Below are 12,417 nucleotides of genomic sequence, written 5' to 3' on the forward strand. Positions count from 1 at the left end.
TCAGCCCCTAGAATTATTGATGGGGCGAGCAATGCCACTCCCTTATGGGGTAATATGACCCAATATGTGAAAGACCTTTGTAACCAAATTAAAGTATTAAAGGACCGAGCGGAACAACAACAGCGAGTCGCCAATCAGAAAGAGCCAGAGGGAAAGGGGATAGTTCTTTCACAGCCCGGCGACCAATTTATGGTGAGGTTGCTGCCAGAAAGGCCAGGGTTTGCCCCCAGGTGGATAGGACCACAGACGGTATTCTTAACCAATGATACATGTGTCTGTGTACAGACTTGGCGAGGCAGCCAGTAGAAACACTGGACACAGGTTAAAGCATACAACTTACCCTCTTGTTGCACCCACAGACAGAGTGGGTAACCAAGTGTACCCAGTAACCATGTAATTACAGAGAACCTGAGAGAGGAACACCAGCCGGCCATGCCAGACCTGACCACAGCTGATGAATACATACCCAGATAAAACGCAAAGGCAGAAGATGCCGAGAGTGTGGCGGAAGACACTGAGAACGTGTTGGAAAAGCATGAATAGCCTGTGTGATGATGATGGTACTCTGTAAAGAAGGCTGGTTGCTGAAGGTAGATGATTAATTTTATAGCATAGTATAGAAAATTATTGGGAAATAGACAGGGAGGGACTTTTTGAGTTAAAGCAGAGAAGGCAAGTTCCACCACTTCGATGGCATTTCAGACTGCACACGCATCTGAAAGCAGTCACCCCAGTCCAAGGAGCTGGGCCCTTTTCAGCAGTTGAGCCAGTGATCGACTGAACAGTTCGGAAGGGGGTGCCACTGGGGAGAGGTCCTTGCAGACATTTATGTAGAGGCTACCCCAACCCCTTCCTGTACATCGATGATAGAGCCTGTGGGTGCTCCTGGAAGGAGAGTTTCAGCGACCAGAGGATAAAGGGCTGAAGACAAAAGGAAAGTGATTGAGATGCAGTCAGCCTGCAGGCACATGAAAGGAGCTGCATTCCTAAAGGCTTGGAACAGCCCTTAACATTTGGTAGGTAGTGATTAGGTAATGCTAGGTTAGATATCAAGGTACGTAAAATTGGGGGGGAATTTCGAGACAGGGTATTTTTGCTGCCCTATTTGAACAGACCCTCCTAGGTTGGCCTTTCCTGATACAAATTTAATTTTTGTCCAGGAAGGCCAAGAGGAGGGACTGTTAGAGTGAGTTTTTTTGGGTAGATGATTTGCTTACACTTAAATGACTTTGGCCACCAGACTTCTGGTTTGACAATGCACTTCCTAAAAGGGTGTGAATACCAGATGCTTCTGGCACCTGAGGCTGTAGTTTCGAAGACAGAATTATCTATACATTATAAATATTAACTGTCTTTTATGTTAGCATGGGAAATGCCAAATAAATGTATCGTAGACTTAACTTACATTCCTAAAGGCTGTGGATACCAACCCCGACATGTTGGCGTCAGAAGGAAAGGATGGTGTGATATTTTGTATGTAGCTTCAATAGGAAGCATTAACTATAACTTTTTAAGTAGCGATTGCCTTTGTGTTTATCGAGCCCACGCTGAGCTAGCAGACCTTTCTGCGGAAAGCGTACCCGTCCGTAAGATGCCTGCTGTACCTTGTTGTGTCGAATAAAGAAGCTGCTTTGTATCTACCAGTGACTCTGTCTCTCCGGTAAGTTCATCCACTCTACAACAATAGTGATGAGTATCCTGGAGCAGTGTAGCTTCAAGTCAAGCTACACTCATTGGAACACATTAAGGGGAAATTTACCTGCACATCTTGAACTAGGAGGCAGTCAGTGGTTAGGGAGAGGGGAATCGTCAGGGTATGTGACAGAATAAGGGCATTAAGAAAGCAGGAGTGCAGAAACATCAGCCTTTGCAATTGTTCAATGGGCATGGTATTCTATCAGCTTATGTGCGTGAAACTAGAAACTGCAAGGTGGATTGGTCAGCGACAAGATATTTAGGTCACAATTCTGAGTACCACATGTGACCGAGTTATCAGAAGATTGATGCCGATAAGAGAGATAAGAGAGAGACAAATGGGGGAAACATTCAAAATGCTAATAAGAGAGAGACGAGAGGGATTAACGAAAAGGAGACACAGTTCCGAGTATTGTCAGAGACCAGTTGCTTTGAACCTGAACTGTTTGAAGTTTGATGGACAGGCGATACCCCAGCATGGGGATAAAAGGAACAGGTTCGCTAAGGCAAGACACACCACGACACCACGAGATAACCAGACCCTGGAAAAGCGGTGTGCCCCCACAAGTTGGTGGGAGTGTTGGAGGTCTGGTCGCGGGACAAACCATAGACGCACAGGGGGAGAAAGTACGATCGGCAGGAACCTGGTGTGTGTGTGTCCACCCTTGCCTGGGTGCCAGGTTCACCGCAGACGAACGATTGTATCCGGAACGGAGGGGTCACAGTCAGTGACCTCAGAAGACATTAAAAAGGGCTGCGCCGAAAGCTAACTGCGAGGAATATCAAAGGTCTGTTGAACCCGATTTAAATATCAGCATTTGCTCTCTCTCTGTCTCTCCCCAACGGCACAACAGCGATTACTGCGAACTGAACTAAACTGAACTGAACTCTGTGTCACTTGAGACTGATCATTTTACCCCTAGACTGCGATAGAGCTTGACTGATTCCTATTATCCTAGCTCTGTGTACATGTGTGTTTTATCATTGCTAACCTGTTGCATTTATATCCTTACATTTAGAGTACTGTATTACTTATTTCTTTAATAAAACTTCCTTAGTTCCAGTAATCCAGACTCCAACTAAATGGTCCATTTCTGCTGGTTTGGCAACCCAGTTACGGGGTACGTAACATAAGTGGTGTTCTTGTCCGGGATTTTGAACGCTAAATTTGGGACTGGGTAAATTGATTGGGTTAAAATTCCCGAAAGAAAGGCAAACAGCAGAAACGAAGATTGAGGAATTTCTAAAGGCGCCGACCTTGGAGGCATTAGAGGTTGCCAGAAAAGTAGAATTGGCAGCTGTGGCCAAACGGTTGAATCTTTTTAAGGGGAAGTCGACCATGAGGAGAGAGGAGATGCACAGAGCTATCATAGAGCATTATGTGTCTAAAGGTGTGTTTCTCCAAGGGGAGCTGGAGGTGATATCTATGGGAAAACCTGGTGGAGACGCAGTACAGGTGCAGATGGAAAAATTGGGACTCGAGCACAAGTTCCAGGTAAGACAGTTAGAACACGAAGAGAAACAGTTAGAACAACAACGAGAAGAGAGGCAGTTGGAGCGAGAAGAGAAACAGAGGGAAAGGGAATTTGAGCTGGAGAGGTTAAAGATGATGGCAGCACAGGGGCCCATGCCGAACCAAGGTGGAGGGTTCAGGGCGACCCAAGAGGTTAGGCTGGTTCCCCCATTTGACAAGACCGATGTTGATCGGTACTTTCTCCATTTTGAAAAAGTTGTTGTAAGTCAGGACTGGCCGAGGGATAAGTGGGCTGTTTTGCTTCAGAGTGTACTTAAAGGAAAAGCCCAACAAGCTTACTCAGCTTTGTCTGCAGAAGATGCCCAGAGGTATGAGGTGGTGAAAGAGGCCATCCTCAGGATTTATGAGTTGGTCCCGGAGGCATACCAGCAGAGGTTCCGGAATGCAAGGAAGCAGTGGGGCCGCACGTATTTAGAGTTTGCCCGTGAGATGCAGACATATTGCAAGCGTTGGTGCGCCTCGAAAGGGGTCAATGGGGATTATGACAGACTGCTACAGCTAATCCTGATTGAGCAGTTTAAAGGTTGTGTCCCTGAAGGTATGAGACCCTACCTAGATGAGAAAGAGGCAGACACTTTAGCCGCAACCGCTAAGTTAGCGGATGAGTATGCGTTGACACATAAAACGAAGCTTGCCCCGAGTAAAGGCTACCAGAAGGGTAGTCAGGACGGCGGGGAGAGTCCGCCAGAAATGTCAGAAAGTAAGCCGGGGACTAGTGAGAAGGATAAGGTAGACCGGGAGCAGTTTGGTAGGAAGTCTCCTGGGGTCGTATGTTATAATTGTGAGAAAGTCGGACACTTTGCGTCCAGGTGCTTTGCCCCAAAGAAGGGGACGGGGAAAGGAAAAACAGCGGTTCCGACTGGCTGTATTGAGCTGGTAAGCAAACCGCTAGGAGAGAAGAGGTCTGACAAAGTTCAGGAAGGGCGCAAGGATCTCGGCCGGGTTGGTGTCGGTGAATGAGGGGTTAAACCCAGCTCCAGTACAGATCTGGAGAGACACGGGAGCGTGTCAGTCATTGATATTAAAGAGTGTGTTAGACTTTAGTTCAGAGACCCAGACTGGGGAGGTCAGGGTCATAAAAGGCATTGGGAAAAAGACTGATGCACCAGATACACCTAAAAAGCGACTTGGTCTCTGGAGTGGTCACGATTGGGGTGAGGCCCGAACTACCGATGAAAGACGTGGAGGTCTTACTCGGTAATGACCTCGCCGGCAGAAATGTATTCTCAGCAGTAAAACTGACAAGCATTGAGGCCCCGCCCATGGACTCACAGGTTTACCCCGTTTGCGCAGTGACTTGGCATGTGTCCAGAAAGGCTGCCGAAGTAAATTTAGCTGAGACATTTCTACCAGCCTTGTACCAGGGGGAGGTAGAAAATGAAAAGAAGGAGCGTAGTGGAACAGGAGGAAGTGAGGGAGCTGAGGCAGACTTAACATTAGCCAGGAAGGAATTTGTACAGGCACAGGAGTGAGACGAGGAGCTGATGGTTTCGGCGGAGACAGCTCTCTCTGACGCAGAATTAAAAAGGGAGCCAGTAGGCTATTGTGTGGAGGAGAGAGTACCAAGGAAGAAAGGCAGACCAAGTACCGTGCCCGCAGATGAGGAATGGGGGATGGTGCCAAAAATTTATGGGGATGAGATTCTTAACCTGGCCCACAAGATACCCCTCGGTGGACATTTTGGGGGCAGGAAAACAGTCGGCGGAATCATGAAAGAGTTTTACTGGCTGCACAGGAGGAAGGATGTTATTGACTATTGTAGACGTGAGTTAACACAGTTAGAGGCTATTAACATGTTAAAAGCTCACCACGATCAGAAAACAGATCTAGCTGGTGATATCATGAAAATTAATGAGGCTAGGGTGCCACCTGATAACGGGAGGACCCATTTTGAAAAGATAATTGTGGTGCTGACCAGATGGGAGAACTCTATTGTGTTGACCAACTTTGCTGATGAGTTCTCTCACTTAATCTCCGAACAAAGCGACCCGTTAAGAGAGCTAATTAAACGGCACGCACACGTACGTCCAGATGTCCCGAGGCGATGCAAAGAGCCGGGACATGGAGTTGTTGTCGTCACATCAGGTCAGCCTAGTGAGCAACACCCCTATAGGATGATTAATTCAGTGACAAAAGGGCTAAAGAACACAGAAGTGTACATTGGCGATGTAGTGGTCTGGAGTGACACGTGGGAGGAGCACATTGTGGCAGTAGAGGAGTTGTTTAAACGGCTGTCCGAAGCCAACCTGACAGTGAACCTCGCAAAAAGTGAGTTCGGCCACGCGAAGGTCACTTATCTGGGATTTGTGGTAAGACAGGGGCAGCTGGCACCGATGCAAGTTAAGGTGTGGGCTATCTCTGACCTCCCAACCCCGACAGGCAAGAGAGCCCTGAGAAGGTTCTTGGAGATGGGGGGGGTACTATAGGAAGTTTTGCAAGAACTTTGCAGATATTACCCACCCTCTTATTAAGCTCTTGCCAAAGAATGCTAAGTTGGTATGGGACGACCCGTGTTATCTGTGTTCGGGACGAAAACCACTGAGAAGTTACACTGATCACAACTCATTAGTGTTTTTGGCCACTATGAAGTTTGCTAAGATGGAGCCTGGTTTTAGAGGATTATTAAAATAACACATATAAAAGGAACGGAAAATGTGATTGCTGACTGTCTGTCAAGGTGTTGGCAACTTAAAGTTCTCTGTATTAGCCAAATAGCTGATGAACATGTATATTTGTGTGTATCTAATAATGTATTCATGCCTATAATTTTTACCCCGGTAAAAATCCTTTGAAGGGTAGGGGTGTGACCAAGTTATCAGAAGATTGATGCCGATAAGAGAGGTAAGAGAGAGACAAATGGGGGAAACATTCAAAATGCTAATAAGAGAGAGACGAGAGGGATTAACGACAAGGAGACACAGTTCCAAGTATTGTCAGAGACCAGTTGCTTTGAACCTGAACTGTTTGAAGTTTGATGGACAGGCGATACCGCAGCAGGGGGATAAAAGGAACAGGTTCACTAAGGCAAGACACACCACGACACCACAAGATACCGAGACCCTGGAAAAGCGGTGTACCCCCACAAGTTGGTGGGAGTGTTGGAGGTCTGGTCGCGGGACCAACCATAGACGCACAGGGGGAGAAGGTATGATCGGCGGGAACCTGGTGTGTGTGTCCACCCTTGCCTGGGTGCCGGGTTCACCGCAGAACGATTGTATCCGGAACGGTGGGGTCACAGTCGGTGACCTCAGAAGACATTAAAAAGGGCTCGCGCCGAAAGCTAACTGCGAGGAATATCAAAGGTCTGTTGAACCCATTTGAATATCAGCATTCGCCCTCTCTCTGTCTCTCCCCAACGGCACAACAGCGATTACTGCGAACTGAACTAAACTGAACTGAACTCTGTGTCACTTGAGACTGATCATTTTACCCCTAGACTGCGATAGAGCTTGACTGATTCCTATTATCCTAGTTCCGTGTACATGTGTGTTTTATCATTGCTAACCTGTTGCATTTATACCCCTACGTTTAGAGTACTGTGTTACTTATTTCTTTAATAAAACTTTCTTAGTTCCAGTAATCCAGACTCCAACTAAGTGGTCCATTTCTGCTGGTTTGGCAACCCAGTTACGAGGTATGTAACACACAAAGGAGGTGATTAAGCTAGAGGATGTAAAAGTGACTCACAAGAACGTTGCCTGGACTGGAGGGCTTGATTTAAAAGAAGAGATTGGATACACAGGGGCTGTTTTCCTTGTAGCAAAGGGAGCCAAAGGGTGACCTAGTAGAGTTTTATAAAATTACAAGATGCATAGCTAAGGTGGATAATCACAGTCCTTTCCCCAAGACAGGGAAGTTTAAAACAAGGGGGATAAGTGCACCATGGGGGCGGGGGGGGGGAGCACTTAAAGGAAATCTGAGGGACAAGATTCTCCACACACATATGGTGAGTAGATAGAACAAACTGCCTTAAGAAATGGTAGAGGTGGGAAAAATTACATTGTTTGAAAAAATAGTTGGATGGGAAAGGTTTAGAGTGAGATAACCAAGCACAAGAAGATAGGATTATAGTTTAAATAGGCATCCGGGTCAGCAGGAAGTTGTTGTTCGGGCTGAAGGACCTGTTTCAATGCTGAACAACTATTAATCTTACTACCTTCAAGCCACGTGAGCAAACAAGAAAGTTGAGGCAGCAAGGAATGGCAAAATGAAGGGTGATTGACACTGTTTGCAATAGCAAAGTATGCCAAAAGGCTAAACTGCATGTTCAGAACTAGGTTTAGAATCTTACTCAAGGTTGGACAAAAATTAAGCTGTCAAAGTACAAGCCGGTACAAACAGATATGCAAGACAAAAAAAAAAGAAGAGGAGATTTGGCTCAGACAACATGAACAGCTAGGCACCAAATTAAGCAGATCTTCAAAGGTAATAACTTCTGGGCCCATACCACTGGAAAAGTATGAGAAATTAATGTACGGCTCAAAGAACAATGCCAAACCTGTATTTGGAGAGATACTTACATAATAGTAGAGGGTTAAGCACCCAACAAGGGTAAGTGGATTGGCATCATAGTTGGAATGAACAAGGAGGGCTATAAAGGCCTGTTTCTATACAGCAGCTCTCTATGTTTCCATAAAAGATCAGTGTGTTTGAAGACTGTTCTGATTCATGTTCCACTGGCACTAGCACTGAAAAAAAGAGCTTAATCTTTGGGATAGCCCATACTGGAACTAGTATTTGGCGAACCACACAGCTTGCGGTGGAAGAGATCTTAACTTAAATAGTGGGTCAAGGGATCAAAGTTGATAAGGTACAGCAGATCATACAATGTTGACAAGGTAAATGAATAAGGCAATTATAGGTGAAAGAATAAAACAGATTGTGATAAGGAAAGAATACAGTACAAATCTAGCAGTACAATTTAAAGTTAAAGGATCAAGTTGAAGTATACAACTGCAGAGGAATGGTTGCAAATTGAGACCTGAATTGTGAAGGGCATACATCATATCAGAGAGGTAGGAAACTAGGCAAAGGCAGAAGAGTGATTCTATTAATTAGGTTCTTCCAGTCAAGATGGCACAGGTGAACAATAATTCCTTGGGCATATCTTCCAGATAGCAAATCTATCCAATTATTTCACTGCTTTTTCACACCTTCTGCTTGCTCTTTTTGTCTGGTTTGTGTTACAGAACCTGTTGGAGCCTGTGACATATTTGATGGAAAGATCCAGAGAACTGCTTCGTAGAGATCAGAGGCCGGAGGCCCGAAAAAGGCCAAGGACACAAGATGACTCGTGGAAAAGACCAGAGACAAGGCGTGGGTCATGAATGACTCCATCTCAAAGTGGCAAGGAATATTGAAGCATCGAGGTGAATGCAGAGGGGATCAGCCATGGTTCCCAACAGAGACAGTCAGCTGCCAGAGTGACGCATTCAGCCCCAGGTCGGCAGCGTTTGGGCCCAAGTGGGCAGGCACCCTTTACAGAAGAACTGAGCTTGTGCGGCTTCTCTGCCCATATGCAGACGAAAAGAAGCTTCACATATTCTGAGATTTTTGGATTGTACTTTACATCGGTTTCCTTCATTTTTTCGGTGTTTTCTTTCTTGTGGATGTGGGTGATCTGTTAATTTTTGTGCATGGGGTGGAGGGGGTCAGTGCTACTGTCATTCTTCTTTTCTGCGAGTGAGGGTGTCAGGGATTGTTACGTGTAGGGGGTCAGTGATAGCTATTGTGGACGGTTTTTGTTCTGGGGAGGGAGGATTTTCTCCCTTCAAGTTGTGTTTCTTTTCTTTTTCATGCGGGGGAGTAGGGCGTTGATGTCTTTTCTTTCATCATCACCCATGGTCTTTCTATATTTAATGGTCATCTGGAGTCGACAAATATCAGAGTTGGATTGTACATGCATACTTTGACAATAAAATGAACCTTTGAACCTTTAATCATGTTCTTAACATAATGGAGAGAATGACAAGTTCAGGAAACTACGATTTAGAAAATGGATGGAGATGGGCACTGTTCAAGAAATCACTCTCACAGTGACTACACAATAGGAAAGAGTAAAAGTAAGAAATATTAGGAGCTTGTTAGAAAAAAAATGGCATAATCATGGGAATCTGCACATAGATTGGGGGGAAAAAGGAATTCTAGGTGAAGTGGTAACATGTTTCTGGATTAGACAACCAGAAGGATGTAATACAAATGCCAGAGGGCGGGCCGGCTGGTAGCACAAAGATATCGGCGCCGGACGTGGGAGCGGAGGTTCCCAGGTTCGCAACCAGTCAGGTCTGCTCCCAAGTACACTTTCCATCCATGCCGGGTTGAGTGTTGAGATCGCAACTCGACCTCGTAAAATAAAGGGAAAAATACTGCGAAAATGTCTGTGCGAGGAGTGGCGCGCCACAGTCTCTCGCTCCGCGCCTCATAAAAGCCATGAAAAAGACATCACGGACGCACACAAGCACACGCAGACGCACAGACACGCACGCAGGCACACACCAAAAAAAAATATGCCAGAGGGCAATGTGGTAGAATTATAGATGTACTACATAGTGAGGACAACTCCAGGTTGTACCAGTTAAGAAAGGAGTATACATCTCTACCATTTAATTAGATCGCCTGTTTAATTCGGTTCGACATCTGTCAAACACTGCTCTGAATATATCCCATGACTCTGCCACCATAGCTCTTCATGGTAGAAAATTCAAGAGTCATGACCCTCATCAAAAAGTCCCTCCCCAATTTAAATTTCACCCCTTAAATGGGTAATATATTATTCTGAAGCTAAGAACTATAGTTCCAGATATCAACAAGGGATCAGCTCTACAAACATCCCCATTAATCCTCATCGCAATCTTATGTTTCAAAAGGATCATCTCTCATTCATCCAAAGTTGAATGACCTCAGGTCCAGCCAACTCAACTTCTGTATGCCATCCCAAGAATCAAACAAATGGAACTTATCTGCAATATCTACATCAGAGGTTAAACTGTACATAGTATTGCAGGTTCAAGCTCACAGCTGCCTGTAAAATTGCACTTCAACTTCTATTTTGCCCTCCGCATGCCTTGAAATTAAGGCCATCAATCCATTTTGATTTGATTTGACTTGAATTGCATTCTTGTAGGTTAGCCCTTTTTGTTTCAAATACAAGGGGTCCCAGGTCTTTCTCTGTGGCAATATTTTGTACCACCACTACATTTTAACAGTAACGTAGTAGTTAGCAGAACATAGTTTGGAGTTTAATTCTGGCGCCATTCTGTAAGGAGTCTCTGCACATCTATTTATGTGGAATACAAGGATTTTTCCTGAATGTTTTAGTCGCAGCCCATTGTCCAAAGACACACCAGGTGGGTTAATTAGTCATTGTAAATTGTTCCATGATTAGGTTCCCGTTAATCTGGGTTGAGGAGTTGCTGGTGGGTGTGGCTTGAAGAGCTGGAGGGCCTACTCCTTACTATATCCCTAAAAATAGATAAACAATTTGCTCTGTCATTCTTCATTTTAAAGAGCATCAACTCACATTTTTCCATATCACACTCTATCTGCCAACTTCTAGCCTACTCACTCCCTCAGATGTGAAGCTTGTTAATTTCTCACGGCTGAAAACAAATGTGGTAACCTCAGAAATAAGAGATAAGGAGAAATGCCAGTATCCAAAGGGCAGCAAATCTCTGCAACTATATCAATCTGTCAGTCAATTCATTCAAAACTGAGACTAACATACAGTTGAAGTCAGAAGTTTACATACACCTCAGCCAAACACATTTAAACTCAGTTTTTCACAATTCCTGACATTTAATCCTAGAAAACATTCCCTGTCTTAGGTCAGTTAGGATCACTACTTTATCTTAAGAATGTGAAATGTCAGAATAATAGTAGAGAGAATGATTTATTTCAGCTTTTATTTCTTTCATCACTTTCCCAGTGGGTCAGAAGTTTACATACACACTTCGTTAGTATTTGATAGTATTGCCTTTAAATTGTTTAACTTGGGTCAAACATTTTGGGTAGCCTTCCACAAGCTTCTCACAGTAAGTTGCTGGAATTTTGTTCCATTCCTCCAGACAGAACTGGTGTTACTGAGTCAGGTTTGTAGGCCTCCTTGCTCGCACATGCTTTTTCAGTTCTGCCCACAAATTTTCTATTGGATTGAGGTCAGAAAATGATGACAAGTCTGGTTCATCATTGGGAGCAATTTCCAAACACCTGAAGGTACCACGTTCATCTGTACAAACAATAGTACGCAAGTATAAACACCATGGGACCATGCAACCATCATACCGCTCAGGAAGGAGATGCATTCTGTCTCCTAGAGGTGGTGCAAAAAGTGCAAATCAATCCCAGGACAACAGCAAAGGACCTTGTGAAGGTGCTGGAGGAAACAGATAGACAAGTATTTATCTCCACAGTAAAACGAGTCCTATATCGACATAACCTGAACGGCTGCCCAGCAAGGAAGAAGCCACTGCTCCAAAAAAAAAAAAGCCATAAAAAAGCCAGAGTACAGTTTGCAAGTACACATGGGGACAAAGATATTTTTTGGAGAAATGTCCTCTAGTCTGATGAAACAAAAACTGAACAGTTTGGCCATAATGACCATCATTATGTTTGGAGGAAAAAGGGTGAGGTTTGCAAGCCGAAGAACACCATCCCAACCGCGAAGCATGGGGGTGGCAGCTGTGGGGGTGCTTCGCCGCAGAAGGGACTGGTGCACTTCACAAAATAGATGGCATCATGAGGAAGGAAAATTATGTGGATGTATTGAAGGAACAGCTCAAGACATCAGCCAGGAAGTTAAAGCTCAGTCGCAAATGGGTCTTCCAAATGGACAATGACCCCAAGCATACCTCCAGAGTTGTGGCAAAATTGCTTAAGGACAACAAAGTCAAGGTACTGGAGTGGCCATCACAAAGCCCTGACCTCAATCCCATAGAAAATTTGTGGGCAGAATGGAAAATGCATGTGCGAGCAAGGAGGCCTACAAACCTGACTCAGTTACATCAGTTCTGTCTGGAGGAATGGAACAAAATTCCAGCAACTTACTGTGAGAAGCTTGTGGAAGCTAACGAAGTGTATGTAAACTTCTGACCACTGGGAAAGTGATGAAAGAAATAAAAGCTGAAATAAATCATTCTCTCCACTATTATTCTGACATTTCACATTCTTAAAATAAAGTAGTGATCCTAATT

General features: G+C 44.7%; 1 protein-coding gene across 20 annotated transcripts in view; it reads right to left on the reverse strand.

Annotated features, from left to right (window-relative positions):
* Nucleotides 1–12,417, reverse strand: part of brwd3 (bromodomain and WD repeat domain containing 3) — a 302,860-nt gene that overhangs the window by 235,561 nt on the left and 54,882 nt on the right. The window contains exon 13 of one of the 20 annotated variants that reach the window (XM_072270333.1): nucleotides 11,142–11,453. The exons of the other annotated variants lie outside the window; for them this stretch is intronic. Within the exon in view, the coding sequence (XP_072126434.1) occupies nucleotides 11,450–11,453 (4 nt within the window). The 3' untranslated portion in view covers nucleotides 11,142–11,449. Of the gene's footprint in view, nucleotides 1–11,141; nucleotides 11,454–12,417 lie in introns of those variants that run through there. 20 annotated transcript variants of the gene reach the window in all.

The sequence above is a fragment of the Mobula birostris genome, chromosome 10 (assembly GCF_030028105.1).
Source record: "Mobula birostris isolate sMobBir1 chromosome 10, sMobBir1.hap1, whole genome shotgun sequence".
Classification (NCBI taxonomy): domain Eukaryota; kingdom Metazoa; phylum Chordata; class Chondrichthyes; order Myliobatiformes; family Myliobatidae; genus Mobula; species Mobula birostris.